This window comes from Trachinotus anak, unplaced genomic scaffold, assembly GCF_046630095.1.
Source record: "Trachinotus anak isolate AG129_WGS33_773 ecotype Australia unplaced genomic scaffold, CSIRO_AGI_Tana_v1 ptg000032l, whole genome shotgun sequence".
Lineage (NCBI taxonomy): Eukaryota > Metazoa > Chordata > Actinopteri > Carangiformes > Carangidae > Trachinotus > Trachinotus anak.
Window position 1 is genome coordinate 22,423,557 of NW_027273883.1, and position 27,932 is coordinate 22,451,488.

Consider the following 27,932-nt stretch of genomic DNA (forward strand, 5'->3'; position numbering starts at 1 on the left):
ATGGTTTTGTTGGTCACTTTTATTGAACTGGTGATGACTTGAACCAAGTGCAAAACAGTACTGTGCTCCTGGAGAGACAAGTGTGGAAAAAGGATGTAAAACAATGAGTCGGATGGATCCATCTTCATTGCGTCACTAAAATCCAGTTTCCTGACCTGCCCAGTTTGGTGTCTGGAAGAAAAGCGTGGAGAAAAGTCAAATTAGACCATTTGTGGATCACTGAGACCGATCAAAACAAAATTTTGTTGTTGCTTGTAGGAAATGTGAAAAGTATCATACATGTGCAAGTAGTTAAGTGCCGATGTTTTCCTTGTCGGGACTGTGCAATGTGTGTGCTCTGTTGGTGAGCGCTGGGTGGTTGTGAGAGCTGACAGGGACCCTAAGCAGCCAGTCCAGATGGCAGGCAGTAAATGTTCTCTATATGCAAGTGATTTGTAGCCTTGAGGACAGCAGGATGTAGTGGTGCTCTGTGAGTTGTTTGCAGCCTCTTTTGTCTAATTACAAAAACTCCTTAATGAGGGGGGCCTTTGCTTTTTTTTTTTTTTTTTTTTTTTACAGGACAGGGTTATGGCAGTGCTCCTGCTGCAGATATTCAAACAATAGGAAGGAGGGTAATTGAGCACATCAAACAATAGGCACTCAAGAGCTGCACAGTTAAAGAGTGAACATTTAACATGTCTGTTGTAACTCTGTGGCCTTGGTGCTATCAGGTGTCAGGTGAGGGAACCGGCCCATCAGTCTGCTTTGACAGACATGCAGGTCTTCATGCAGAGGAGAGTCGTGTGAAGCAACAGCTCCCAGCTTCAGTTCAGAGTATACGTGTGATTATGACATTCTGTGTAGTTGTACTACTTGAGTAGTCTACATACCACTAAAATGCACAAGGTCAACATCAAAAACACACTTAAATGGGATGACTGGACCCTGAGCCAGACATCTGCAACAGGTCCTAAGTGCAGGGAACTCAAGGCTTTGAGTAATGTTCACCAAAAGCCAGTGAGGGTCCACCTTATTTACGTTGCTGAGCTGAGTCACTGGGCTCAGGACTCGTTTTATGGTTGTTTGGAATCTACCTTGTCATTAGGCCTTTGAAGAGCAATGGAGGGATGAAAGCCTTCGCTCTGTTAAACTTGCTCTTACTGGCTTATTTCGTGTAAAGAGAGCTTTTGTTGATGGTTGTTCATCAACATTCTTCAGCCTTGTTCTTCTGAGCTGATCATTTGAGACGCTTTGAACTGCCCTGAGCTCATGTTGACCTTCTAGCAATCTGATCGGTACAGAGAGGGATGGCTGCCTCCAGCTGGGAGAGGCGGTTTGTGTGCATCTTGTATGTACAGTATGTGCGTTACTCACCTCGTTCCTGGTGCTGTGGGCCTGCTTTTTCTCAATGTTCATTGCCAACATTTGGCTGCGGAATGAGAGGCTCTTGGTCTTCTCAATCACCTGCTGGTATGGAGATATGGCGTTGTTCCCCATGACAACATGGCCCTGGAAATACAGACAAATATGGACAACAGATTCACAATAACCCTAATAAGCCAATAAAATTGGGTCTTGCAGACACACCATCCCATTCACATGTACTGTAGGCACATCCAGATAATTCCATGTCATTCTGAAGGACTGGGCTGTGATTTGCTGATTACAGAGAACTGCTGTGATGTGTATGCCAAAACACGCAGGGGACCTAACAAGGGTGAGATATTGTGGTCACAATGTCCTTACAGCAGTCCTTACCCTTCAATTACAAAATCAGGACTCAAATAATGCCTCTTTATCCTCCTGAGGACAGACAGGAGGGGCTTCTGTAAGGGTGGATGTGACGATCACAACCACCACCAGATTGAAAAGGTCTGTTTGAAAAGCTTTGATTAAACAGTTAAGCATCGAGCCGATTGATTTACGAAGAAGACGGAAGGTCTCACCAGCTTGGAGTCGATCTTGGCATCCAGCCTGGCGTTGCGGATAAGGTTCACGATCCATCTCTCAGCTTCCTCAGGCGTCATGTTAAGTTTGTCTGCTAGCATGCTGTGGAGAAAACAAAGAGACATGGGGCTCAAACCAGGTAGCAGAAAGGGTGTGCAGATTCTCTTGAAAATTAAGGGGAATACCCTGGGATGCATATAATGGCTAAGAGCTCAGTCTATAGTACTGTAGACTTGCGACTAATATTACTGTATGTGTGTCTCATATAATTCATGAATTTCTTAAATTATATTTGGGAGATGATGAAATTCAACAAAACCTGGTATTTCTCACTGCACTGAAACCTTCCTCTATAGATTTCCTCTATATAGTTTCTATAAAGCTTTGGATGGCAATGTTGGTCCGTTGCTCGCTCCACTACTTTGGTCTCATGGCCTGCCATGAAATTGTTGTCCAGACACTCACTGTGCCCAGATGATGACTCCAACTGACTTTGGTGATTGCCCAACATTTTCTCTTCCACCACCAGCAGGTCAAGGTTTTCCTTTATTCAGTGAAATATCTGACCATCTATGAGATGGACTGGCAGACATTTTTGTTCAGATATTCACGGTTCCTGGAGGATGTATCATAATGACTTTGGTGATCTTCTGACTTTTCCTTTAGCACAACCATAAAGTCAAATTTTTTGTTCAATTCTTTGATTTATGAGCAAATACCTGAAAAATCTCTGCTTCACTTTGTTTTCAGTGCTAATTAGCAGATGTTAGCATGTTAACACACTAAACAATGATGGTGAACATCATCAACATTATACATACTAAACACCAGCATTCTCTATGTAAACATTTTAGCGCACAGACATTAGCATTTAGCTAAAAGCAGTGCTATGCAAACATACAGCCTCGCAGAGCTGCTACATACAATACGTACAATACAGAGAGGACATGTCACAATATAAACTAATCTAAAATAACTACTGTTGATATTACTGGAGTGTCTCGATCTTCAACACGACATGCGGCACAGACATTGTCTGCAGTTAGTCGGTAAGATAGGTCTTCTGCAAACAGTGACTGCAATTAAACTCGGCTGCTCTCTGAAAGTGATGTATACTTAAAATATATAATAGCACCAAATAACTTGTAGTTAACACTACATTACATTATGATGGATGTTGTACATTAGTTGCCAAATGACTAGTCACTATTTTTATTTGACAGTTTTAATAGATGGCCAACATATTGTGCTTAAGGCAAAAGGTGTATAATATGAAGCACGTTCCAAAACACCTCTAATGGGGCTCTGCTAATGGGAGCTTGATTTACAGACTTGTATGAATAACTCAATTAGAAGTGCTAGGACTGCCCCATGTTGTGAGCCTCTGTGGTAACTTAACCTTTTATTTTTTGAAGCTCTGTCCAGGACACCTGGCCACTTAAGCTTGTCATGACACACACTGGTTCAACCAGCGACTGTCCCTTAAAATAAAAGCCTTGTTGTAGACTGGGCTGCTCTTTGATACAGCTAGACATGGATGTGTCACAGCGTAAGGAGGGGAGGTATGAGGGTGGCTGGCATTCTTTGATCCAAAGCTTTACCCAGTGCAGCTGGCTTCCCTTGTGGCTTTCAAAATAACTAGACCCCCTCGATATCCCCATCTAGACCCCCTTCCCGCCCCACATTTCCTGCCCCCTCCCTCCTGTCTGACCCCCACCACCCTCCACGCCTACCACATTTCATATAAGGGCCCCAATAAATATCCTCAACCACTCTGTGCACTGCCCACAATTACCACTGCAAACCTACCTCAAAAGCAAGTCACTGACCCCTCCCACCCCTGAAAAACCTAACACATACTGTAGGGACAAATTTGTCATTGTGTATAGTCACTGTTTGTTTGTACAAAATAATAGGGGCTATGAGGCCTATATAAAAACAATTTACTCTACTAATTATCACTTCCTGGTCCATTAATCACATTTTGTGAGACTTGAATCTGCCCAGACAAACCACTTCTCATGACACGGCTCTGCAAACAGGTCCTGCCACCACCGCCATTACTGATTGCAACTGTCGCTCTCAGCCTGACTTCTCGGAGACATTCTTTTGGTGGAAAGTAATCTTATTTGGGATTTGTGATAATGTCTGTCTTACCTCAAGGCTCAAACAGAAAAAAAGGCTACCACTTTCTAACCCATGAATGTTGGCCAAATGGTGGCAAAACCACATAAAGAAGGAAAGTGAAATGATGTCAGTATCTGGATGGGGTATTAAAAGCATAAACAACAAATAAAGAGCATTACCTCAGCATAATGAGCAAAATAGGGTTTGGTCTCCATGTGACAGTGCACATCTCTCCACACTTTCACCACAGTGAAGTGATGGAGGAGGTGGATAACGAGTAAGAAAAACACCAGTTGTGAGCTGATTCATCTGCATCGCAGCAGCCCAGAGGAGAGAAAAGGGTATAGAGAGACTGATTAACCTGTCACTCACATCAACAGACTAGGAACACTAGCTCTGGTGGACAGCTGATTACACTTCAGGTCATGAAAAACCTGGAGAAAATGATGCATGACAACAAAATTGCTCCTATGGATTATTATTGGGACCTAACAAGTTCGGAAAAGCGTTAGCTGTCTAATGACGCAAGTTTGGCCAGTGATGGATACCACATGTCAGCAATCACAGAGTGACACTTCTAACACCAAGCTTTTAGTCTGTGGGCCTAAATGTTGAGACCAAGTGGTGCACTATGAATAGAAAAATCACAAATCATAATAATTGACTTGATGTTATCTGGACAAACAACAACACTTTCAAATATAATGAAATCAAACATGACTCAAACTGCTGCATCAAAAATTACCATAAAGTTAAAGTAACATCCTGACATGCCAGATGGTTTATTACATAGAACCATTAGGGAAGGCTTTGTTTGAAACAGTTTGGAAAAGGGAAGGCAATTTCAAAAAAATTTCTTGTCAGGTGTTTGGATGAAAAATCTGAGGAAACTTAGAGGAAACGCAGCATAACAAGCCACAATCTGAGGATCACTGAAAGCTACTTAGCATGTTGGTGGACTATTCTTGCCATCTCTGTAAGGGAAATTTGTGCATAAAAAGGCATTCAGTTGCTTCTCAGTAGCTGCCAGTAATTCCTCCCTCATGGGACACTGATTCGTCCAAACCCCTGTGGCTCAGCCACGAGCCAATAGCTTGGAGCCTGGCATTGTTACCTGTCTCTGACATAGTAAACAAACGTTGCTTGCTACAAGCTTCACAAAGGTAGATATTTACTGTCGGGCTTAAGTAATGAATTGCACAACAATGTGTGTGTGTATGTGTGTTATGTCTACCCCTGTATCTTGCTCTATAACAGTGTAAAAACTACAAGAACAAGTCAACTACTGTTAAGAGCACTGCTCCATCATGCTCACTGACATTCAGACACACCCTTCACTTATTTATCTAACAATCAAGTAATCTCAGGCAAATTTGAATGAAATTTGTTATTGGTTCCGATTTTACCCATGTGATTAAGTGATTGCTGTGCAGGGGTACTGGGTGTTTTGTTTGGCAATTCAGTAAAGTGGGGGCACAAGTCAGTCAAGTCCAGGTCAGTTATGATGATCAAAATAAACATGATCTGGTTTCCTCACAGGGGAGTTAAGCTAACCCGTAACCCCTCTGAACGTGATCTGTGCAGCATAACACAGGAACAGAGCGTGCCCCAAAAGGCCCAGGGCCTTGGCCTGTACCAGTCAAACTCCTCTAATCTAATTTATAGAAGAAAGTCTGGCAATGTTTTCCTCCCAGGAAGGACATTTGTATATCAGAGCAGGGTTCCTTTATCTCATTGTCTCTGAAAAAGCTCTACAGCAGCTACCCTGACTTAAACCTCAGAGTGAAAGTAAGAAAAGAAAAAAAAAGAGGAGAAAACAAGGAAATGTGGGAGGGAGCAGGCAATGGGTCAGACTCAAACAACCTACACTATTGACGTCCTCTGGCCCTTAAGCCAAGCAGACAGCCTCTATGACTGGTTTTATTTTACACAACCATGATCCAATTCCTTGGGGGAGAGGTGATCACTTTCATTTCGACCCTTTACTCACTCTGGCTCCTGAGCTTTCGACTTCAGGCTGGGGGACTCCTGTGGGTCTCAGTACCTACCTCACACTTGAAGAGAGGGGTCAGGGATTGGGGTCTAACACTCTTAGAGGAGAACGGAGGATGGGGGATGCTTCTCAAAAGTAGCCCCCTTCTTAACATGGCTGGCCTAAAATGAATTCATTGTTAAACACTAACATATGATAGCGTTTGGGAGACTCGAAGCCATTTGGAGCAACCTCGCTTTCGGCTTGGGGTAAAATTGATCTTTCGGGGAAACCGAAATGACCGTGTGGGCTTTTTAATGACTCAATTGTGAGGTGGAAAGATCCTCAGTGTTACATCCAAATACACAAGACACTCCATCCAACTACCAGTGAGCTGTTGTGTACAAATTAAATTTAGTGATGGGGGGAAAAAACTGCCCATATGATCACATCTCAAGCATTTACTCAAAATGTCAAAGGACAAGTGTGCATTTGAGGTCAACGCAGGGTCTCGCCACTGAAACATTCATGGACGGACTAAGGAAATAAACCCTGTAAATCAAACAGGGAAAACAAAGCTAAATTGGAAACACACACACTCGGGACACTGAACAGTCTAGACAAAAGGATGTGTGTGTATGCAATTATGAGTGCAGGCTGAATCACATTTTCACTCCCTACAGTACATTTTACATAAGACTTTATTGCATAAAATAACTCAATTACACCGACTTCGGGTCTACTTTTGTGTTCCAGTCTGTGGGCAAAAGGCGAGCTAAATATCTGTGAAACCATCATGGCCAACAGCTGTAAAAATGTCCTCATTAAAAACAGCCATCAAATTCATTTGAGTCCACACTTGGGTACAGAGGGCTTCTGGGCAAAGCACTAATGACATGGAATTTGGGTGTTTGTCAAAAATAGACATGTTCTGTCCATCGTCATAACACCACCAAAAATAAACCTGGAAATCCCTGAAACTGACCCTCATAAGTATTCCTGCTTTAGAAACCTCAACAAACAGAAAGCTGAGGACACAGGAAAAAGGTGAAAAGTAGAAAAATCACCATTCAACTTCCTCTTTCAGTGTTACCACTAACCTTTGTGGTCCTTAACAAGTAAATGGATCCAATTGCAGTAGGTCTGCCAAAAAGAACCAGGACTCCTAATCAATTCCAGACAATCTGCAACTGGAGATTTCGACAGGGCCTGATCATGTTCCACGGTTCAACCTTGACTACAGACCTCCACGGCTCTATATAACAGTCAATGCAATCATTTTCATGTCAACAGAAGTAATTCATTCCCTCTTTCCACTGAACATCATGTGTTCATGAACCATATTTGAAATGCAGACCTTGCTTCAAACCTTCAGTATTCGTAATATGCCTGAGGGACCGTATACTATGAATATAGCAGTGAGAAATTTGAACTATAAATTAGAGAGGAACAGGATATACAAGACAACATATGCATTACCTAATATAAAAGATTAGATACAGCAACAAGCACAAATCCACACTTACAAATATTAGGATTAATGGCTGAGAGGGGTGAATGCTTTTGCCTATATCTGTCACTCTCTAAAACTGTTAAGAGGCAGCATAATCCTCTGAACTGTAAAATCACCTTTCTAACTTTAATTATGGTTGACTAAATTTCAGGGAGGCATCCAAGGTCAATTTTATTTTAAGGTAACTAAATTTTGAAATAGGAGTTAATAGAGACCTACAGAAACCTCTGACCTCCATCCCCCTGAAGAAAAGGACCTTAAATTTGTACATTAGAGTAGCTGGGAACCTATAAAGGTGCCTAAATCCTGATCTTTCCTGGGAGAAACCTGTCCGTGAATTGCTCTTGGACAGGTGGTCTTAAAAGTTTAGTGAGCACAGCAACCTGTGGAGACCTGGAAGCAGTTAAACATCACAATGCTTAATCCTCAAGATGTGTGCAGTCAGCATGGCTGTGTGTGGACAGGGCAATAAACACTTATCTGTGAGGAAAATTCCACTGATCACAAAGCCCATGTTCTTACTTCCTGCTTACTGACTGCTTACAAAGTCTAGAGATAGCAAATATCACTTCCTGTTAGTTTTTAGGGACGTCTGTCAGAATTCTGCTGTGCAATAACCTTAGCATCCCCAACAAACTACTGCTATTCACTTCCAAATGTTAGTTTCACTTAGTTTGGTTTGTATTAAGTGACTTACCTGATGCTAATGCACTGGTGAATTCTGCAGAAGGTCTCAAAGATGAAGAGGCGGGCATTCTCAATGAAGTCCTCCAAGCAAGCAACCAGGAAGAAGTCATTCACAAGGACCTAAGAGACAAAAAGCATGTTACTTAAAAGCAGTGTAAATATTACACAAGGGTTATTTCTGTCTGTTTACAGGGCCACTTCAAAATGTTATAACAGTTTAAGGTTCAAGTCAGGAGAAACAGTTAAATAGCCACAGAAGTCAGAGCTTTTCTTAGACTCATTAGGACAATCAAGCTGGGACCTTTAGATTTAACGACAATGGGGAGTCATGAGAGGAGCATTACAAGTTTCAATCTATCTGGTTTAGGAATTTCTGTCTTGCTCAATTAAGCAAATCTATTCAGTGAAACCAGAGTCCAATCCATTTTTGATGTATTCATAGTAAACAGTACCAAAAGGTATGTTACCAAAGGTTGGTTTGTTTTAGCAAAAGTTTTAAAAATGAAAGTTCCCTCTATAAGTCAGTAAGTAAGCCCGTTAGTGACCCCCGGCCATGCAAGGTGCTTCAAATCAGCTACATATTCTTGACTTCTTTGGTCACCACATGACACAATACAGTAAGAACAGAGCCAACCACAGAGATGACCACATTGTCTGTGACTCGTCATCAGTCATCTGGTCTGCTGGTTCAGTGTCAACTCTCCTGTGCAGGATAACCACATTTCACAGCTACAGTCATCCAACAATGGCAGCACCACCAGTCCAAATAAACTCACAGATGAGAGCAAGTCTTTCCAGCCGTCTACATACAGTATCACCTGTGCCTTGTTACCAGTAAGAAATACGACCTTGCTTAGACTCTTTGACACTGCTGCATATGGCCGATTCATCTACTTCATCTACTGTAAATGTTCATGACCCAGCTATGGCCCCTGAGGTACCACTGTGTGAAATGGTCCCATTTCTCAGTGCTAGCTGCATTCCAACTCTCCATTGAGCGCTATTTCACATCACAGACCTCCATCTTCAAAAGTTCTCCAAGAATAACCAGCACTTGGTTTGCCTAAGCTTAGAAAGCTGCTATCTGCCCAGAGTTCTGCTTGAATAAATCCCAAATACATGGCGCTATCAGGCAACGCACATTTCAGCTATGACAACGCTTATCTAAGGCTGATAAACTTTGAGGAGTTAAGTGCCCTAATTACTGTCATCTGGGATTCAGACCACAAAAGCTTAAACAAATTCTGAAAGGGGCTGAAAGAGCCCTTTTATGTGCAATCTGGGGGCCTGACTATAGGTAGGCCTATACTTTTCATTCTTTGACATGCAAGATTTTAACATCTGACAGTGATTCCAGATTCAGGTGGAGTGGGAAAGAAACACAAAAAAAAAAACTTATATCATCTGAACAGGACAATTTAAACCAAGCTAAACTCCCCCTCTGAAAGCACTTAGCTCAAACTATTGTACAGGGTACAGTGAACTGAACACAGGGGAGCTGAAAACAATACCCATATCTTGCTATTACAGCAATCACTAAATAGATGGGTGCCACTCTTCTCAATGGCTCAAAATTGATGCATTACAAATGCTCATCAAGACAACAGCCCATCCCAATAGGGTATCCTCTTACCTCAATCACCGCAACATCCTTTTACCTCTGAAATAATGTGCTTTTTAAAGGCGTGTGAATTTCTGCAGGAGGAAAAACTGCACTACTGACTTCAAACAGGACCATTTTGGGAAATGTTTGCAGACCATCACAGGCAATGCATTAAAGGTGCTGTTAAACATTGTTGGTACCACCCACCTCGCTAGACCTGCTTGTGAACTGAACAGGGTCAATAGAGAGGCTTTTGTGTCTACTGGACATGCTCTGATAAGACTGACAGGTAGTCCAGTGTTTAAAGCACCTGGAATAACTTGGGCTCTGACCTCAGAGTTAGCTAGGATTGAGAATCTGTTTCAGCAACAGAGCAGTCTCTGTAAACAGAACCCCATGAGGCAAGGTCAAGACCAATCCAGAGAGCTCCTAAGAAGTGCATGCAAGTGTTTAACAAGGTCGGTGATTGAGGGCGTGTGTCATGTCTTAGCTGAAATAGGATACAGCTCTAATATTGTTGATAGTACATGTCATCATTTGGAGATGGCCCCTGGAGGCCTTTGCACAGGAAAAATCTCATTTTCTCTTGGCACATGCTGTGGATTTTTTTTCTGACCATGCGCAGATTTTTTTGAGGGTATAACTAAGTAAAAACAAATCTGCCCAGATGAGTTTGGTTACAACTTCCTCATTTGTTAAATAGTGCTGAAGCTCAAGACTCTTTGTATTAGCCTGAAAATAGGCTAAAATGAAACGGAACTTCACTAAACCGCTGACATGATTTATAAACATTTACTCCTGGGAAAGAACCATTTGATCAAGCCAGATGTTTTTCATTTTGAAGGTTTATCGTCGAGAGGCAAAAGATGAAAAAGGGCCCAAATAACCCTCTAGCCTTTTATTCCTCTGTAGGTCCAAATTATCATGTCGTCTGGGAAAACCAAATTACAGTGTGTATGCAAAGAATGCACCAGTAGATCAAGTTACACAAAATATACATATATCACAACACCAGCTCGGACACCTGCTCTCTCTCTAAATCTGATTACTGTCCACTGATTGTATCCACAGAATCTGACCAGGGCCTCTTAATAGGGCCTCCTGGGCTTATGCCATCAATGCAACATGCAATTTGCCATTATTTATTGCTATTATGTTGTATAGATATTCCTGTTATTGTGTCCTGTTTATCCAGCTGCGCTTACATTGCAGTGTCTTAGAATTCATGCAGGCATTTGTAGAAAATAAAACATCAAAGCCTCAAAATTTGTTCGTTATACTGACACCAGGTCTCACAAAATTAAATCAAGTTGAATACAAAAGGATACTTATTGACAGAATGTATTTTCACATTGTGTAAGGGTTTAAATCTTTACTTTTTAAAAATACTGCATCATAGAGATATTGACTCATGTCTGTTGTCATTTTTGAGGCTGTATTTTGTTGTGTTTTCTGCATGATAATGTGTTTCCATTATTTTTGCAAACCCACCTGCCAGTTTATTAGGTTCACCTAGGGAGAACCAATACAATAATAATATTGTGTAATATTATTCAGCTGTTGCTACTGTCATATTATGTCTATCTTTTTGATATAAAAGACGTGGATAGAATATTAGATATGCCTGCATATGGACATGGTGAGGCCACAGCTTCTGAGTACTATGAAAGTGAACCCAAATACTGACTCAGCTACCACACAGTATCATCCCTCCATTACTCTTGTCAGTATGCATTCATGACTCATGTACTCTAAGTGTTGTTTGTTTCTAAATAAGGCTGAATGATATGGAAAAAAAGTTTTGTGACACGAGTCATGGTTTCAGTTGGAATGGTGATTTTTGCTTTCCATTTTCATTAAAAAATAAATAAAGATGTTTGTGTTTGTAGCAAACAAGCATGTTCCTTCAGGGCATCTCTGTTGTACCACAATGCTTCATTTATGGGATGTTGTGACACATTTGACCTGCATCAAAAAAAAATAATTGCAGCTTCTGTGATTTTGATATTATACTTGGCAATATTGGGACTTTGATAATATTTCAGTATCAGTTGTTCAGCCCTTTTCTGACACAAATTATTACTGAACAGTTAGTGGATGCTCTCTGACTGGAGCTTTATGAAGAAGGTGCTCACAGTACCACAACTGTTTTTCGAACAGACTGGACAGAGGGGATTCTGACAAAACCACTGGACTTCTTGTTATAAAGATATTCAAATTGATAAAATTTAATTGCAACATATTTTGTCTTCCACTGGGTCGTAAATATCGTCTAGACTGTGGTCGCTTGAACAGATCAAATCACATCGCAGCATTCTTTATGTGTTCAGCTTTGTAGTTAACATAAAAGAGGACTCTTACAGTATACTACTCGTCCTATATTCACATATCAAGGACTACAGTTACATTAAGCCACTATAAACCAAAATTGAAATTAATGCTCTAAATGGTGGAGCTATGACAGATCTCCCTCTGAAAACGAGTGTCTGCACGCCTCTGCTGAGACTTCTGCTTATAAAGCTTTTACTGTTAACTACTTGCCTGATGGGTCAATTACAGGCCATAGTAAAATCTGACTGCAGCCTGAGTCACACAGCGTCCAAGGAGCCCTCTATATCTGACAGTATGATACAAGGCAAAGACCATCACTGTTCTGTCTGCACTGGACCCACGCAGAATTCCAGCAAATAGAAACGCTGTGTGAACAGGCAGAAGGTCACACTGAGATCACATGATTACTAACCATGTTTACTGCAGTGCTCCATGTGAAAGTTCAGGAGTCTGACCCACACATCAGAGGTCCTCAGAAGACCTCTGCATTGTCACGGAGAGGCACAATAAACCAAGACCAACTCTGCCCCATAGTTGGGGAACAAAAGGTTGAACTGAACGTTGTTAAGGTTACTGAAGTGGTTACTCACCGACTCACACTCCCTGAGTTTCTTCTGAGCACTGTCAAAGTCAAAGTTCACGTACAGGCACTCCACAAACTCTGTGATTGGATCTTTGTAGGTGTAAGACTCCTGAAAAAAACAAACATAATTAAATCAATTATCAACTACAAATACATTTATATGTCTATGTATGTAAATTATTTATTTTTTAGCTATGTTAAGATGCAAATTAACCAGACATATGTACATGTCTGGTTTTTGGAACATACATACATATATATGTATACAAAATACATATATTCTTTATTTGTGTTATTTGTGTTAATCCTGTGTCACATTGCATTTTGCTACTAAAATAACATCCAGAGTGGTTTTGGAATCAGATCAGGAATGAAATACACAAATCCTAGTGCTGTTCAGTGATGATGTAGTTAAAATGACCACCTGCTGGGCACAATAGCTAAACAAACAGAACATTTTACAAGGACTTGAGCAAAAACACATTCTAAACAGTTTCTAAAGAGACCCACATGTATCAGTGATTACCCAAGACAGTGCTTAGGTCGCTCAAGTAGCTACTGTCATTCATAGAGAAAGCATTGGTACATTGCATTCAGTCAGTTCACTACCATTTATTTGAAGTAATGGGTTTAAAGCTTCTCTAGCTTGGACCCAAACCCTACTACCCTACACTCCCTGCTCTTAAAAGAAGCCTTAGCAATGCTCTTGGGTTACATGGCCACTTATCACACACTCATGCTTCAAAGCCTGTATGGCCTATATGCAATGACATGATAACTGTGTGAACAGGAGAGGTCTGTTACCTGCTGTATGACCTTCACCAAATCCTTCAGAACCTGCCGGCGCTTACGGACATCCTTGTTAGTGATGACTGCTGTGGTCAGGTAACGCAAGATGTGGGGGCACATAGTCTGGATAGCATTGAGATATCTGGAATGAGGGAGGATAAAAGCAATCACTTATCAGAGCAAAGACATGATCTTTACAAGGACACATAATATAACATTTTGGATGCTTATGGGGCTTCTGGCATTTAGAGCAGAGAAAAAGCCTTTACACATCGAAACAGATAAATGTCCTAACAGGACTCTCACTACTGGACATGGGTCCTAGTTTTAAGCCGTCTCTTTCATTAGTGTCCTATGAGGGGGAGAAGGAAAAGGAAACCCTGACAAGAAGATATAGATCAGTGAGCAGGGACCTGCCCAGTAGCTGAAACCCAATCCATCAGGGACTGATGTTTCAACCACAGGTCAACCGGCTACGGGCTGAACACAAGAGACAAGACGCAGTTACAGCCTGGTTATAATCCCACACCAACTCAGTGCTCTGTAAAAACAACATGTACGGTCTGCACGCACACACAAAAACACACAAACCTTGTCGAGATGACAATCAGTCAACATTAACTGTATCATCAAAACTCTTTATTGGTTTCTAAATGGCTATCTTTGAACTTCACCCTCCACTCAAACCCCCACTGACCAAATTAAATCAGAAAAGAGGAAGTGGCATGGGCCCCTTCAGGTCTCCTATAGTGGAATCCAGAGGAACACATGGTGTTCAGAGAAAGAGTGCCGACAACAGTTTAATTAGCTGAAACAATTAAAGGGACAGGGGACCTGTGGCAGTTGTGATGTTGAGTCTAAAAACAGAAGCGGGCTCTTTGGCAAAGCCATCGACAGCCTGGTTTTAGGAGAGCTCCTTCCCTCCCTCCCTCCATCCCTTTGTAGTTGCTTGACTCCCGTGGAAGACCGCAGCACTCTGTGCTGTGTTCCTGATTAGCTTACACCTACTCACTGTCCGGGGGGGGTCCAATAGCAAGCAATCCTGCATGAGTCACTGTACCATATCTGGGGGGTATTCACCCTACCCCACTTAAGGGACTTCATCTTTTTCTTTTTTTTTTTTTTTGTTTGAGTTGAGTTTTGAGGCAACAAGCATCGTTGCACTGGTTTGCTGAAGATGCCACTGAGGCATGCAGCCAAGAAATCAAGTACAAGTTCAAATTTCCTCTGTTTTGGGGGTGGGGGGGGTGGGGGACAGACGAGGGACAGAGAAACAAGGTCCCATTTCACAGCTCATCTGGAAACAAAAATGTTGAACAACTGTAATATAGACAATCAAGTGACTTGCCATGTACTGGTGTTCCACCAGTTTGCACCTGTATCATACTTTAGTTACAAATTATTATCTGCTGTGAGGTCAGTGGAGTCTGTTAGTAGTACACAAACAAGGCTTTGGACCAACTTCTGCTGACTGCAGGGGTAACGGAGGTCAAATGTGGAACCGAAGGCCAGCCACTGGTCACCGGCTTTAGCCAAAGGAAGTACTGGTCAAGAGATGGGAAACGAGAGCCAAGCCAAGCCTCAGTGGGGAAAACATGAGGTTTCTAGACTGTGAAACTGCAAAGCACACAAAACTACCTCAGTTTATCCACACAGATGGTTGGGTGAGCTTTTCATGAGTAATTATTGGGCTGGCCTCCTTAATCATCCACAATAAAATTAAAAACTGAGTAAAATTCAGGGAACCAGACATTTGAGAGTGCTGTGTTGTGGTCGCCTGTCATACTGTCTGTGGAGCCCAATCATCTGTACAATTATACAAGCCTGCAATCAGAACAGGGGGAGGGAGCAAAGACATCAAAATAGGTGGTGTGCAAATTTTAACACAGTGTATAAAGTTTCCGATCTGCAATACACATGGCCTCGTTCTCGACTTGGAGAGTAAACAGACCACACGAAAACACACACTTCTGAAACCACTTTAAAAAATACCAGCAGGGTTCATGAAGAAGCCCACCACCCAAAAATGTGTTATTAAAGCAAATGGTTTTCTCTAAATCAAGTTCATGCCATAAAACGACCTTTTCCTCCAAATGCTTTTCGGATCAAGAATTATTTTGGAGATAAAAAGGAATATTCAGTCCAGTTACTTTAACCACACACATACACACTGCACTTATCACAAAACACATCAGAGAAATACACACAAATGGTCACAGTACAGTTACATAACTGGAGACCAAAAAAAAACAAACATTGTCAGAAACAACTTATCAAAATAAGTAAAGTGATATGTTATACACTCACCAAAGTATTAACCATAGTGAACCACTATATGCCCATTGTAGTTCTTTAAGGTTCAACTAAGCTACAGAACTCTGACTTTCCTGTTGCCCTTGTGTAGTGGAAATTAATCCTATCTTTAAAACTACTTTCCGATTTTCTCTCATTAGTTTTCAATTTTCTGGGTGCAAAAGAACAAGTGAAAACAAGAAAGTGAAAAATAATATTGTATGATAAATGTACTTACTGAGGCTGATACAGAAAGAGCTCAATAATATTGTCTCTGCCCTTGGGGTGGTTGAAGAAGACAAAGAGAGACCAGTGAATGAGCCATGTCCTCTGCTGCAGAGACTGGAGAGGAGAGCTGACAGACTGGACAGGACGAACAAAGAAATCCAGGCAGCAGGAGAGAAGAGAGGTGACACAGAAGTCAAGAAGAGACAGACATAGAAAAAAGACAAAAAATTTAAATTAAAAATACATTCGGAGCAGTCCTTTTCTCCAACAAGGCACCAGGGAAAAAAGTATGTTTGCCATCACTCAAAGACAGACGGCCACTTCATTCTCATCTCCAAGTTCCTAAGTAGTCAGATGAGTGTGTGTGTGGGTAAGGTATAAAATGCAAGAGCAGGAGCTGTACTGAAAGTGAAATGTCAATATGGAACTCAGTGTAAGTAAACCTAGATGAGGTATCAAATTCTGAGAAGTGGAGCGTTTACGTTGTTATCGATAGTCTCCCTCAGGCGGGTGAGGTCCTCCATGGCTGCCTCCCAGTTCTGCATCAGGATCTCAGAGGCCAGCTTGCCCCACAGAGAGTTCAGGGCATTCCTGTCTGTCGATGGGACCTTGTGAACAGACAACATGGGACACTTGCTAAAAACTCACAATGTTACAACATGAAACAGCAATTTTTTCCCCACATCATTTGACAGGCAAAATGCTGATTAAGCATCTTCTTAAACAGGTTGGCGGACTGCTCAGTAACATCTGCCTCCATACACAGTGAGACCAGGCTTGCCACTACTTGCTTGGCTTCAGTGGCACTGCTGCACAGCGCAGTCACTTTTCTTATTTATTCTGGATAAACTGATTAAATTATGTCATCCTAAGGGAATGGAGCTTGACAGAAAAAGAGAAATTGATCATGAAAGACTGTTTAGCTTTTTATAAAACTGAATTTGCTGCACTTTTAGATATGACGACCACTGCATTGCAGTTGACCATACAGTTTGATACTTTAAAATTACCACATCAAGTAAAAGCATGTTTGGAGCATGTGTGCCACTATGCTGTCTGAACAATTTGCAAGAACTAAATCATTTTAATAGCAGAGGAGCTTGACTTGATTGCGCAATGTTGAACGTCCTCAAATCTAATTGCATATCAGCAACGATAGACTTATAATCAATGCCAATTATAATTTGGACCTAGTTACAGCAAACATTTGAGATGTCATTTAACTTGTCTGCAGTTAAGAATATTCCTGTGATTTAGTATCATGGTCCCAAAATTGGTGCAGCAGAGGTCCAGATATCCTGATTTTTCTTCTCAGGACAGAAAAATGATGCCAAAGTCTATCTTTGAAATTGCTATACCATTGCATAGCAGTGGTCAGATCCATCCAAATTAGTATTAAAACAGAGTGTACTTATATCACCAATAAAAACTTCAAAACTAGATATGTGGTTCCACCCACACTTGAAAAGCCAAAAATTGTGTCATTGATGCCATTAAATGAAAAATATGCTGCATGGCCAACCTAAAAAGTATAACAATCAATCTAAAGAGTGGGACAGGTACATGTAGCATCCGATAGGAAGTGGCAGGAGACATCGTCTGAATCTTCACTGACCTGTGAAAATATCCCTTATTCAAGTGCAACAGTGCCACTGGAAGATTTACTTACTTTTATTTTCATTGTATTGTAAACCTATGGGTTTTTGGAATTTTGATCAAACAAATGATCTGATACCTTGCGATGGGCATTTGTCATTTTGTATTTTTGTTCTATATATATATTTTCGTCCAAATAATTGTAAGTATGAACTATTCAGTACATTCATAATGAGACTTAAAACCCACAAAATAAGAATCAACATGGTTTCTTATTTATTTATTTATTTATTTAACCTTTTAATTGTTGTTGCTTATCTTGTTACTTATTTAGGTTGGCAAGCGTAATTGATATTGTAATGTTATGCGTTTGTGTTTATTATTTGGTTTGTTTCGTGTGACCTTGTGTGTTAATTTTGATCTGTGCGTAATTTTTTCTTCGATTGTCAAAGCAATTAGTAAACTGTTTTAAAAGGTGCTATATAAATATACACACGCACACGCACACACACATTATTATAAATAAAGTTATTCTTATTATTTTGCCATGTGGTTATTTATGTCATGTCATGTGTTTGTTCAATTAAAAAAAAAAAGAAATGTTCCTTGCTGGTTGTCAAGCACTTTAACATAACATCTGCTAACCAGCCAAATAATAATGGCGAACATGTACATTAAATGGCAGTACGCTGTAGCCACTGACATTTGTTTTGTTAATATTTTTTGAAAACTTCACTCCACCTCAGTCCTGAGAATGATAATTGCAATAATCTTATTCCCCTGACATATGAACTGACTTGACTTGACATTACCCTCAGTAACTTGGGACAACGCTGTCGTTATCACGAGGTAATTAGGCTGAAATATGAACTGACACTAACAAGACACATCTTTGTGAAGATAATCACCTGAAAAATGTTGCAGGCTACTGTTTCTGATTTCCAGAACAGGCTAAAACAAACAAAAAAGAATCAGGTAATGAAACACAGGTTGAGAATGCCTCTGAACCTCGGCAGCGCAATCACTCTGTCCTGGACATTAGACTACACCCTAGGGCTCATGGGAAACTCTGCGCCACAGTAGTTCTCGATAACACCAAACACCAGACGCAGTGACATGAGTCAAGCAGGAAGTCAGGGTGGGTGTCTGCTGAGCGGCCAGAGAAACCTAGATGCTAACCACACACCCCCGTACATTGACGGACAGCCGCTGAAGTGGACTGTGAGACACGACAGATGTACGAGTAGAGGAAACACTAAAAAAAGAACAGGTTTCCGCTGGAACCCCACAAATTGGTAAAATTATTCAGATATAAAGGTTTTTCTTTTTAACTTAGAAGAGAGCAGTGACACTCTGATAACATTTCAACAAACTGCTATAACATGAGACGATGGCAGGGAACAGGAAAATGTTTGGAAATTCTCCTGTGGTATTCCCCCGAAGGAGAACACAGTAAGACGGTGTGTTCATCCATCCAGTCAGAGCAGCAGAGTTTCTTTGATCACAGAGTACAACTCAGGTCCATTATGAATGATTTTCTTTTTTTTTTTTTCTTTTTTTTTACGTTGGGAAGTCAAAAGAGCGATCAGTATTGTAACAGCTAGAGAAAAAAAACAGCTACACTGCTAGGAAAAAGGTCAGTGTTTCATCTGTCAAAGTGTTTTTGTTTGTTAGTTTTTTCCCTCTCTTGGAAGTCCCTGCCTGCTATGTTTGGCTAACCTCCAGGTCATTATGGTAGCTTTCTACACACACACACAGTCTGGCTTTCACTAGTGGCCACGCTAGAAAAGTTTCAATACCTGGGTTTTTCCAGCAGTTACCTTAAGTTTCCATTGGTTTGTGAAATAGGCACATTTCACTGACTGACCAGCAACAATAAATTTACTGTGCTGGGGATCCGACGGGATACTCAATCTTTATTCTTAACATTCAATCCCTGCATTAAGTGATGATATGAATAAGTTGCTCTTTTCGGGCTAGGCCACACTGTAACAAGACCTGAGGCATGGATTTTGCAAGGCTGGCTTCCTTCGTTTAATTGACTGGGTTTCCCACGTTAAATGACTTTATGGAGCCTCACCTCTCCCATATGGGGGAGGGGGAGACAGACAAGGGGCCTGTGAGGATGGGAGGTCCACAAAACACCAAGAAGAGGGGAGGGGGAGAGCAGTACACAGACTCCCACTAATGAAATCCATTTCTACCTTTTCCCCCCCATCTAAAAAGCCTCTTCCATTGTCAAGAGTAAGAAACAGATATCTAGTTACAGAGCCCAATCTAGCAGGAACTTAAAATGAGGGGTCTCACAATTTGACGGGTAATAATAAAAAAAAAACAAACAAAAAAAAAACAAAAAAACAACAACCCTCGCTGCTGGACTTCGAACAACATACCTCAATTAAAGCAATTTTGGTTTATTTAGACTGACTTGCAAAGCCATAAACAACTGTTGCTGGAACAGTGAGACATATCCGTTGCAAGCTTTTGGGAGGGAGTGGAAGTGGAAAGCCTGGGTGAATTACTTGTCATTTTGTCTCGGATGCAACTCTTCCTTCTACAGATTTGGGCAGATCAGTGAAAAACCCATCAAATGAAGTACCCAACTGCTTTGCGTTAAGAGGGTTGTTTATAGTGAAGAGGGTTCATCATTGCACAGAGCCGCTGCCAAGTTTTTCAGGAGGGGACACTCCGGCATAGTGAATGTGCATGACTAGCCAGAGTCACTGACATCCGAAAGACAAGAGGCAACACAGCGCAGTATCAAATGCCAATTAGAATAGGAACAAAAGATGGTCTTAATGTTTTTCACTCTAATGAATAGACAAAATGTTGATTTTATTCTTGCCCATTCTCTCAGGGATGGTTTTGGCATGAGTCCTGGCCTTACCACAAAGCTAAATGTTGAACCAAAGACAAACAAAAGCAAGAGGACAAGTGAATGACACTTGGAAACCACTGACTATGCAGGCTGGTTCCACTGGTCATTATAGGACATTCAGTTGAGTTGAACTTACTAACACATCAGACAGGATCACACCAGAAGAAATGGCTACATTTCTGCTGGAAATCTGGTTTTATTCCAAATGGAGCAACAATATAAGTCAACAAGGAGGCAGACACTAGCTTGAAGATGCTCTGCATGTGATCTTGAAGGAAGAGTTGGTAACAGTAGGTAACAGCAATGCACTGATTGCAATTTTGCACTTCACCCTTGCTCGCTTCTGGAAATTGGACATGCTTAGTGGGGTGACCGTGTTTTAGGTGTCTGATTTTAAGTTTGCTGTTCCGAATGTTTTCAAGGTTGTTCCTCCGTGGCTTACTTTGGCCTTACGGGTATACAAATTGCAAGCTTTGCGTCATCTTCATTCACAGTGAAGAACTTCCAGTCACAATCTATGGGTGTTCCTGGTTCCATTGGTAGTTCTTGCTGGTGTTGGTCCTGTTTTTGTGTTTGCTTCTGCTCACTCTGTTAAGATCCACAGTAACAGGTGATTGGATATTACACAAAATTGCAAGTAAGTAATTTGTTATATAATTTGCAGGAATGCATAGAACTTCAAAAACCACTGGAAACAAACCATGGGATCTAGTCAACAGTACATCACCATCTGACAAAAACATCTCGTGCCAAAGCACCTTGAACCTAACCAGCAGTTGTTTCTCAATACGTCCACAACTCTGGAGATTTCCACCCCTCTGAAAATACTAACTACTGCAGAGATGCAACTACCTCTGCTAGTCTACGTCTTCATTTGTAATCAAGGACTAGCCTAGCACAGAAGGTGATGCTCAGCAGCCAAACCTTAAATCACTTGCTCACGAACGTAAAAAAAAGACAGCTCCAAAAAGATGAGGTGGTACGTTTCACACAATAAAACAGACAAAAATATTTAATATGAGACACCTCTACAATGACTCAAAATTAGCTTTTGACTAAGGCCACTGAGAGGTTTTCAAGCCTTTTGAGAAGCAGCAGTCAAGTCTTGTAGTCCAGCTGCACCTAGCCCATTCACAGCCTTGTTCATCCTTCACTCATGTCTGAGGGCAAAGGGAGAACAACCACAAACTCCAGAACCCAGGCAACAAATCTCTTTGTTTATAGAGGAAATAGGGAGTGTGCATGTGCACTAACAAGAATTCTGCCAGTGCTCTCTGTGAACTGTAATTATCTTCCTCTGAAAAAACAAACTGTGGCATTATCTGATCTTAAAAACTGTTACCTTGAAATTCATTTAATCAAACAAATTTGTATGTTTCTCTTTCAGCTCATCATTTTAAATACAGGAAAGAAAGTGCCCCACAACCCCACCCCATCCCCACGCACACACCCTTCCAGAAACACCTTGCAAAATGTGTGGAACCCTCTTCGTGCTCACTAACAGATGCCTTGCATAACTAAACACACCATAAGCTCAGAAGTCGTGACAAGGGACTCTTGGCCACAGCATTCAAATCAATAAACTGTCTACTGAGGCCCGCCCCTTGAGAAGACTACAGACAGATTATGCATTCCGCCACTGATCACTTGGCCCAGTAAAAGATCCTACTCAAGTCCTAGAGCAGCAGTCTCCTCCTAATACAGAAGACGTGCAGTGAATTGAATAGGCAATGACGTAAGGTTTTCACATTCAATTACTTCTAAGTGTTCTTTTCCTATCCTGTGCGAGCCCTGGCCTTTTGAGGAATTAAAGCAATCTGGCAGACGTAATGTGATGTTCAATTTTAATATGTCAGAGGAATGCCTTAAGCAGTATATAAATGAGGACAGTAAAACACCACAGACACAGTTATGTGTACAGTTATCAGCAAACATCACTATTAATGTTAAATGGTGTTGAACATGTGTGATAAAATTTGAAAACTTACCAAGACACGGAAGAAGTAGAGGTACTCCGCAGCACCGGAGTAGTTTCCACACTCATACTGGAACTTGGCATATCTGTATAGCGTGTCCAAGTACTCCTGACGAAACTTCAAGAGAAACACGAGAGTATCGATATCACAAACAGAGAACATGTGAATTGTTGACAGACCAAGTCAAACAATACTTGAGCATATTTTCAATTGAAACATTGTGCTTCTTCTAATCTTATGCAGCTCTGGTGCCTAAGGAAATTCCAGTTTTGTGTTATATCTCTTGGTGTTTCAGAGTTAGGGTGTTATATTTTCTTTTATCATAATAAAAAAAATACTTGTCAAACATCTGTGCTACACCAAATATATTTTAGATCACTGTAACTAAATTGCAAATCCAATTTTAATTTCATATTTCCTTGTAGCAGTAACATAGTTTCCCTGCTGTGGTGGCACACCACTGCTAAATGAATGTAGAGTAAACACTGCTATATCATATCAGTGGTATTTGGCTATGGCAAGAGAATATTTAACTTTTGCAACAAATCTGCCAAGAAGTGGTCATGTGAACTAAATTAGCAATGCATATGTAAATATAGGGCTATCATTTCAAGCCTACTTGTCTTCCTATATTTAACTGTCCTTCCTGTTGTCCAGTATCTCAGACTGACGTCACTAAGGTTCAGTATAACTGTGACAGGCAGTGGGTGCTCCAGGCCGCCCAAGCCTTTCCCACAGCAGGCTGTGGGACCCTGAGCCTGGGCTGTGTGGAGGTGCACTGAGGACAGCATGCAGGTCAGCGGGATACCGGAGTGGGAGGGGACCGATGGAGGGGAGGGTAAGAAGCCAAACATCATGGTAAATATAGAACCTCCGGCATTCTTGCGGCTCTATCCACGAGTCCCGAGCTACTCCGTTTATTCTTAACAATTCACCACAGAATGTAAATGTCCGCAGAATTTGTGCAAGCCATACAAACCCTGAAAATGAGTTAAGGGTTTTGGGAAGTAATTCTGCATTTCCCTGCTCAGTCTGTCCCTCCCACTTCACCCCTAAAACAACCATGGGTTCACACAAGAGCCATGGGAAATGCAGTTAAGAAGTGAGATGTCAGCAAATCCAGCCAACTTACGTTATGTTTTTCTGCCAAATAGTCAAAGAGCATTCGTCCATCCCTGCAAAAAAAAAGAAAAAGAAAAATTAAAAAAAGCAAGACAGTTCCTGTAGTTAGAGGCCATTTAACTTGAGTCGCCATTTGGCTGACATCCTGGTGTTTGGAGACCTATTCAGGTATATTCTTCCACTTCTGGTCTAAATCAAGAGCCATACAAAAATGAACACCATTTCACTTTTAAAACAGTATGATGGGCTGTTTATTACATTTGGTTTGGCTACTACAAATCTATGCTAGCCATGTCTAACAAATTATGTCTGGTGAATAAAGTGAATCCTGATTTCTCAGCACAGCCTGAGTCTCTACGTCTCTGTCAAAATAGAGGAATTCACTGGCTCTTCTAAGCTGTCCTATCCCAAGTGCATTTTACAACTTTGCCTGTGAACTAAAATCTTGGTATTTCTGTAGACACCACACTGAAACTACATGTCATTGTAGGGTATGTTCACTTTTAGACTGTGCATTTGCTGCCATTTGTGAGGTGTGTTAAGTGAATTTTATTTAGTCTGAGGTGGGATTCTGCACTGTTTTCGGAAGGAGTCGTCTCCTGCTCGGAAGCTAATAAAGAACAGGCTCTATAAGCTCCTGGGTGACTCCCCTGTAGTGTAGTATGTCAGTTCCTTGTGTATTATTGAAACACTGACCCTAATAACATGTGTGAGCCACTCACTTTCCATCCCTGTCAATACCAAATTGTCTTTTTTGATCTTTTTAAACCACATATCAAACTACAATGCAGATGTCTCCCCCTGCACAGACACAGAAAGAACAAGAGAACAATATCTGCACCATGCCTTAACAGTGATACAAAACATTTTCCATTTTACTTTTCACTTGTTAAGAGATTTAGATGCGAGCCAGCTAGTGACATTTACAAGTGGCAACTGTTCATGAAAAAGTCTGCACAGCGTTACTGCCACCTTCTGCACTGAAAAAGTCAAGGAGCCACCTGCAGCATGTTGACTCAAAAACCTAAAAGTGTTTTCAATGCTTTCACAAGTCCAAACAAATGAGAACATAAATCACAGATCACTCTAATGATGATGGTAATCCACAGTGTATATGATAATGACACTGTTTATAAATATGATAATAACATGGTTCACTATGATGGCTGGGCTTGTTTTCTGTCTTAACTACATGTCCAATTAGCTAACCATTCAATAAAGGTACCAGGACCAATAGTTTATTACCCTGTAAAATGCTTTGTGAATCTGTGTGTATTCACCCTAATAGACAGGGCACTGGGGTTCAAATATCAACCCATTTCTCATGTTCAGCACTGGATTATCCCCTAATCCAGACACAATGCTGACAAAAAGCAATTGCACCAAGAATAATTTAGTCCATAATGTTGGAATAAAACTGCTGCATGTCCGTTGGCCGAAAGAGAAAATTCTTCATTGACCCCAGATGAGTTTCATATTGTTTTACAAATCCAATGGTATGAAGAAAAAATAATGTATAACTTAAGACAGACACATGATTCCTCATCCAAAAGGTAGATTTCCTCCTTCCTCCATAGTGACAGCAAACTAACAATGACATAGACATGTGCTAAGTCAATACTGCTATTATCAGGCTTCAAATCTCACATAACAGTTCCTACAAATCTGTGGCTTTAGTAAACAAATGTCTACTGCTCAAATGAAACAATATAATAAAACAGTACAAACTGAGATGAGATGAAAATGGAAAATGCTTTTGATTAACTATACATGGTCTCGCCAAGAAACAAAGTAAAGGATAAAGACTGAATATGACCAAACTATTTTAATCACTGTAGATGACAGAACAGTCTTAATAAAGTTAACCACAACATCTTGCGTCTGTCTCTTTTTACGTCTGTCTTTGCTGACTTCGCTCAGTGAAAGCACTTAAAAAGCTAAATAAATTTTTCATTCAAAATACAGTTCCATGGACTCTACAAAATCCCTTTACAGTACTGCCATGCAGTGTACTGTTTCAAATAACATGTTTTTTACTAATCCTACAATTAGGACAAGTAAGCCCAGCAATAAATTTCATACTACTCTTTATTCAAAAAAAATAACAGGCTTTACCTGGTAGACTGCATCTGCCTTGTTGTCTCAGGGTCCTCGAACATTTTCACTATGGGTTCTGTCTCCGACTGCAGCTGCTTAAGCTGGGCCACAACCTCCGTCCTCTTCTCCCTCAGAGCTGACACAGGGAAGATAAAGAAAGTCATTAGCTACAGCAACAACATAAACCTGGATGTGCATGGTCTGCCCCCCAGCACTGAAAATGCTGTAAAACAAAGTTTACTGCTAAATCAATTCTGAATGGAGTAAGCGGTGTGGCGCAGCTGCCCTTTATGATGCCTATCAAGCAATATTATTATCTTCCTTGGTTTTGAGTGAGTTAGCTCTGGAGAAATGGGGATGAGGAGTGTGTATGCACCACGCGTCAACACTTACTATGGGGAATTTCCTTTTCAAGAAAAAGGCTTCGGTACACATCCATGGCGAAGTCCACCATGTTTGTGTCACTGAGGAGGTCCAGTTTTCCATGAAGAAGCTCCTGCTCATTGTAGATCTAAGGTACAGAGTCAATAAAAGAAAACAGAGGTGAAGGGTTTGTACAACAGGCCTATTATCTGACCAGGTGGCTCTGATTGAAATTACAAAGACTGAGACACAGTGTTTCCAATTTAACAATTAAAGTATTTAATTTATCAAAATAAAGTATTTAGTGGACAATAGGTTTAGCCCATTTTCTCAATTTAACTTCTGGTCACTTGAATCGTATCAGCCTTCATAAGCTATCATATACAGATGGGTGACAAATTAAAGGATAAACCAACGTATAGTGCTTTAGTAACATGTTGGGCTACCATGTGCTGCCAGAACAGCTTCAATGCTCCTTGGCGTTGAGTCTACAAGTCTCTGAACTTTACTGGAGGGATGAGCACCATTCTTTCAAAACATATTCCCTCATTTACTGTTTTGAAGATGATGCTGGAGAGCCCTGTCTAACCTGTCCAAAATCTCCCATAGGAGCGTTAACCAATTGCCATTATTTTCATACTCATCAAACCATTCAGTGACCCATCCTGCCCTGTTGTTAGGGGTACTGTCATTCTGTTTTTCCACTCATTTCTGAGGGTTTTCCTTTAATTTGACACCCTTCTGTATATAGACACCTATATAAGGTTATAGAATTGCAGTATAGACAATATTTATACTGAACAAACCAGAATGGCATGCTAGCTATGGTTCGTGGTAGCTTAAGCTGCTGAAGCTGAGCTTGAGCCAAACACGGCAGTGAATGCTAGCCAATGAATTGACGGTTATGTTAGCCTCCCGAGGTTAGCTAACGCTAACGCTAGTTTTAGCCATCCTGGCAGATGTTTATAGCCGTAGTAGTAGTAGTAAAGTGTTCTGAACAGTGTTAATAAGTATTTCCAGCTCTTGCTCATATTTCCCAGCTGTTGCCTAAATATAAATTGCAGCTCATTTGGTTTTTATTTCAAATTGACGTCTTTTTAGCTTCTATGGATTAGCATTGCCCGAAAGCACTGTTACGAGTGTTTCATTGCCCATGCTATCCCACTGGGCGGTAACATCTGTGACCTGCAGTATGGTATGGTGTTTAGGAGCACCGCCCAACAATTGTACAAAGTTTAATGCTGAAGAAGGAGAACCGCGGTCTCCTACAAACGTGTGAATCTCAAACAGCGCGTGGCTCTGTTAGCCAGTGTAAAGCTAACACCGTAAAATGCACGACTTCCGGTGCAGTATTTTCAAATGTAGAAAATCAAATGAAACCTTTCGGCGCAGTATTTCATATCGTTATGCTACCGTGATGTTAAACTGTGTTTTAACTGCATACATTGATCTACTTGCTTAAGTGTTTCCTGCAGTTTATTTTGTTCTGTTCTCCATGAACGTTTTTAGGTTTCAGTCAAAGTCGACGAGTTTTCCGCTTTTATTTTGAATAAATCCAGCTACATTTCCGGCTCTACTACGGTTAAACGTGGTTTCCTTACACAGCTACAGAAAATGTGACCAACTCCTCTGCCTCCATGGCTTTTAAAACTGTTTAAACGCCATAAATACTTCATAAAACTAACAAATAATGTACCACAGTCTTTATATGTTAATATATTTCGTACCTCTTTGACAGACAGGAACTCCAGCAGAGGAAAAACGAGATGACGGTCTAAAAAGTGGGCAATCTTGGTGGTGAGGTCGTATTCCGCCATCTTTGCTCCGGGGAAAGGGAAGTGCATGTATG

General features: G+C 40.9%; 1 protein-coding gene across 1 annotated transcript; it reads right to left on the minus strand.

The window, feature by feature from the left end:
• Position 1: 1 nt before the first annotated feature.
• Positions 2-27,932, minus strand: eif3ea (eukaryotic translation initiation factor 3, subunit E, a). Its single transcript, XM_071469438.1, has 13 exons — positions 27,811-27,932; positions 26,114-26,231; positions 25,739-25,856; positions 23,634-23,676; positions 22,514-22,618; positions 16,534-16,659; positions 16,062-16,186; positions 13,547-13,673; positions 12,750-12,851; positions 8,236-8,345; positions 1,926-2,028; positions 1,354-1,488; positions 2-171 (listed from the first exon to the last, which is right to left on the minus strand). The coding sequence occupies exons 1-13, from the start codon at positions 27,925-27,927 to the stop codon at positions 136-138; spliced, it is 1,365 nt and encodes a 454-aa protein (XP_071325539.1). The 5' UTR covers positions 27,928-27,932; the 3' UTR covers positions 2-135.

What these genes read in the sequence shown, in the direction of transcription:
- eif3ea (XM_071469438.1), bottom strand. Translation starts at nt 27,927, where the DNA reads ATGCACTTCCCTTTCCCCGGAGCAAAGATGGCGGAATACGACCTCACC. An exon ending in TGAAAAGGAAATTCCCCATA is followed by an intron (nt 25,857 to 26,113) that starts GTAAGTGTTGAC and finishes TCCCTGTGTCAG; the next exon opens with CTCTGAGGGAGAAGAGGACG. An exon ending in CTCTTTCTGTATCAGCCTCA is followed by an intron (nt 13,674 to 16,061) that starts GTAAGTACATTT and finishes CCCTCATTCCAG; the next exon opens with ATATCTCAATGCTATCCAGA.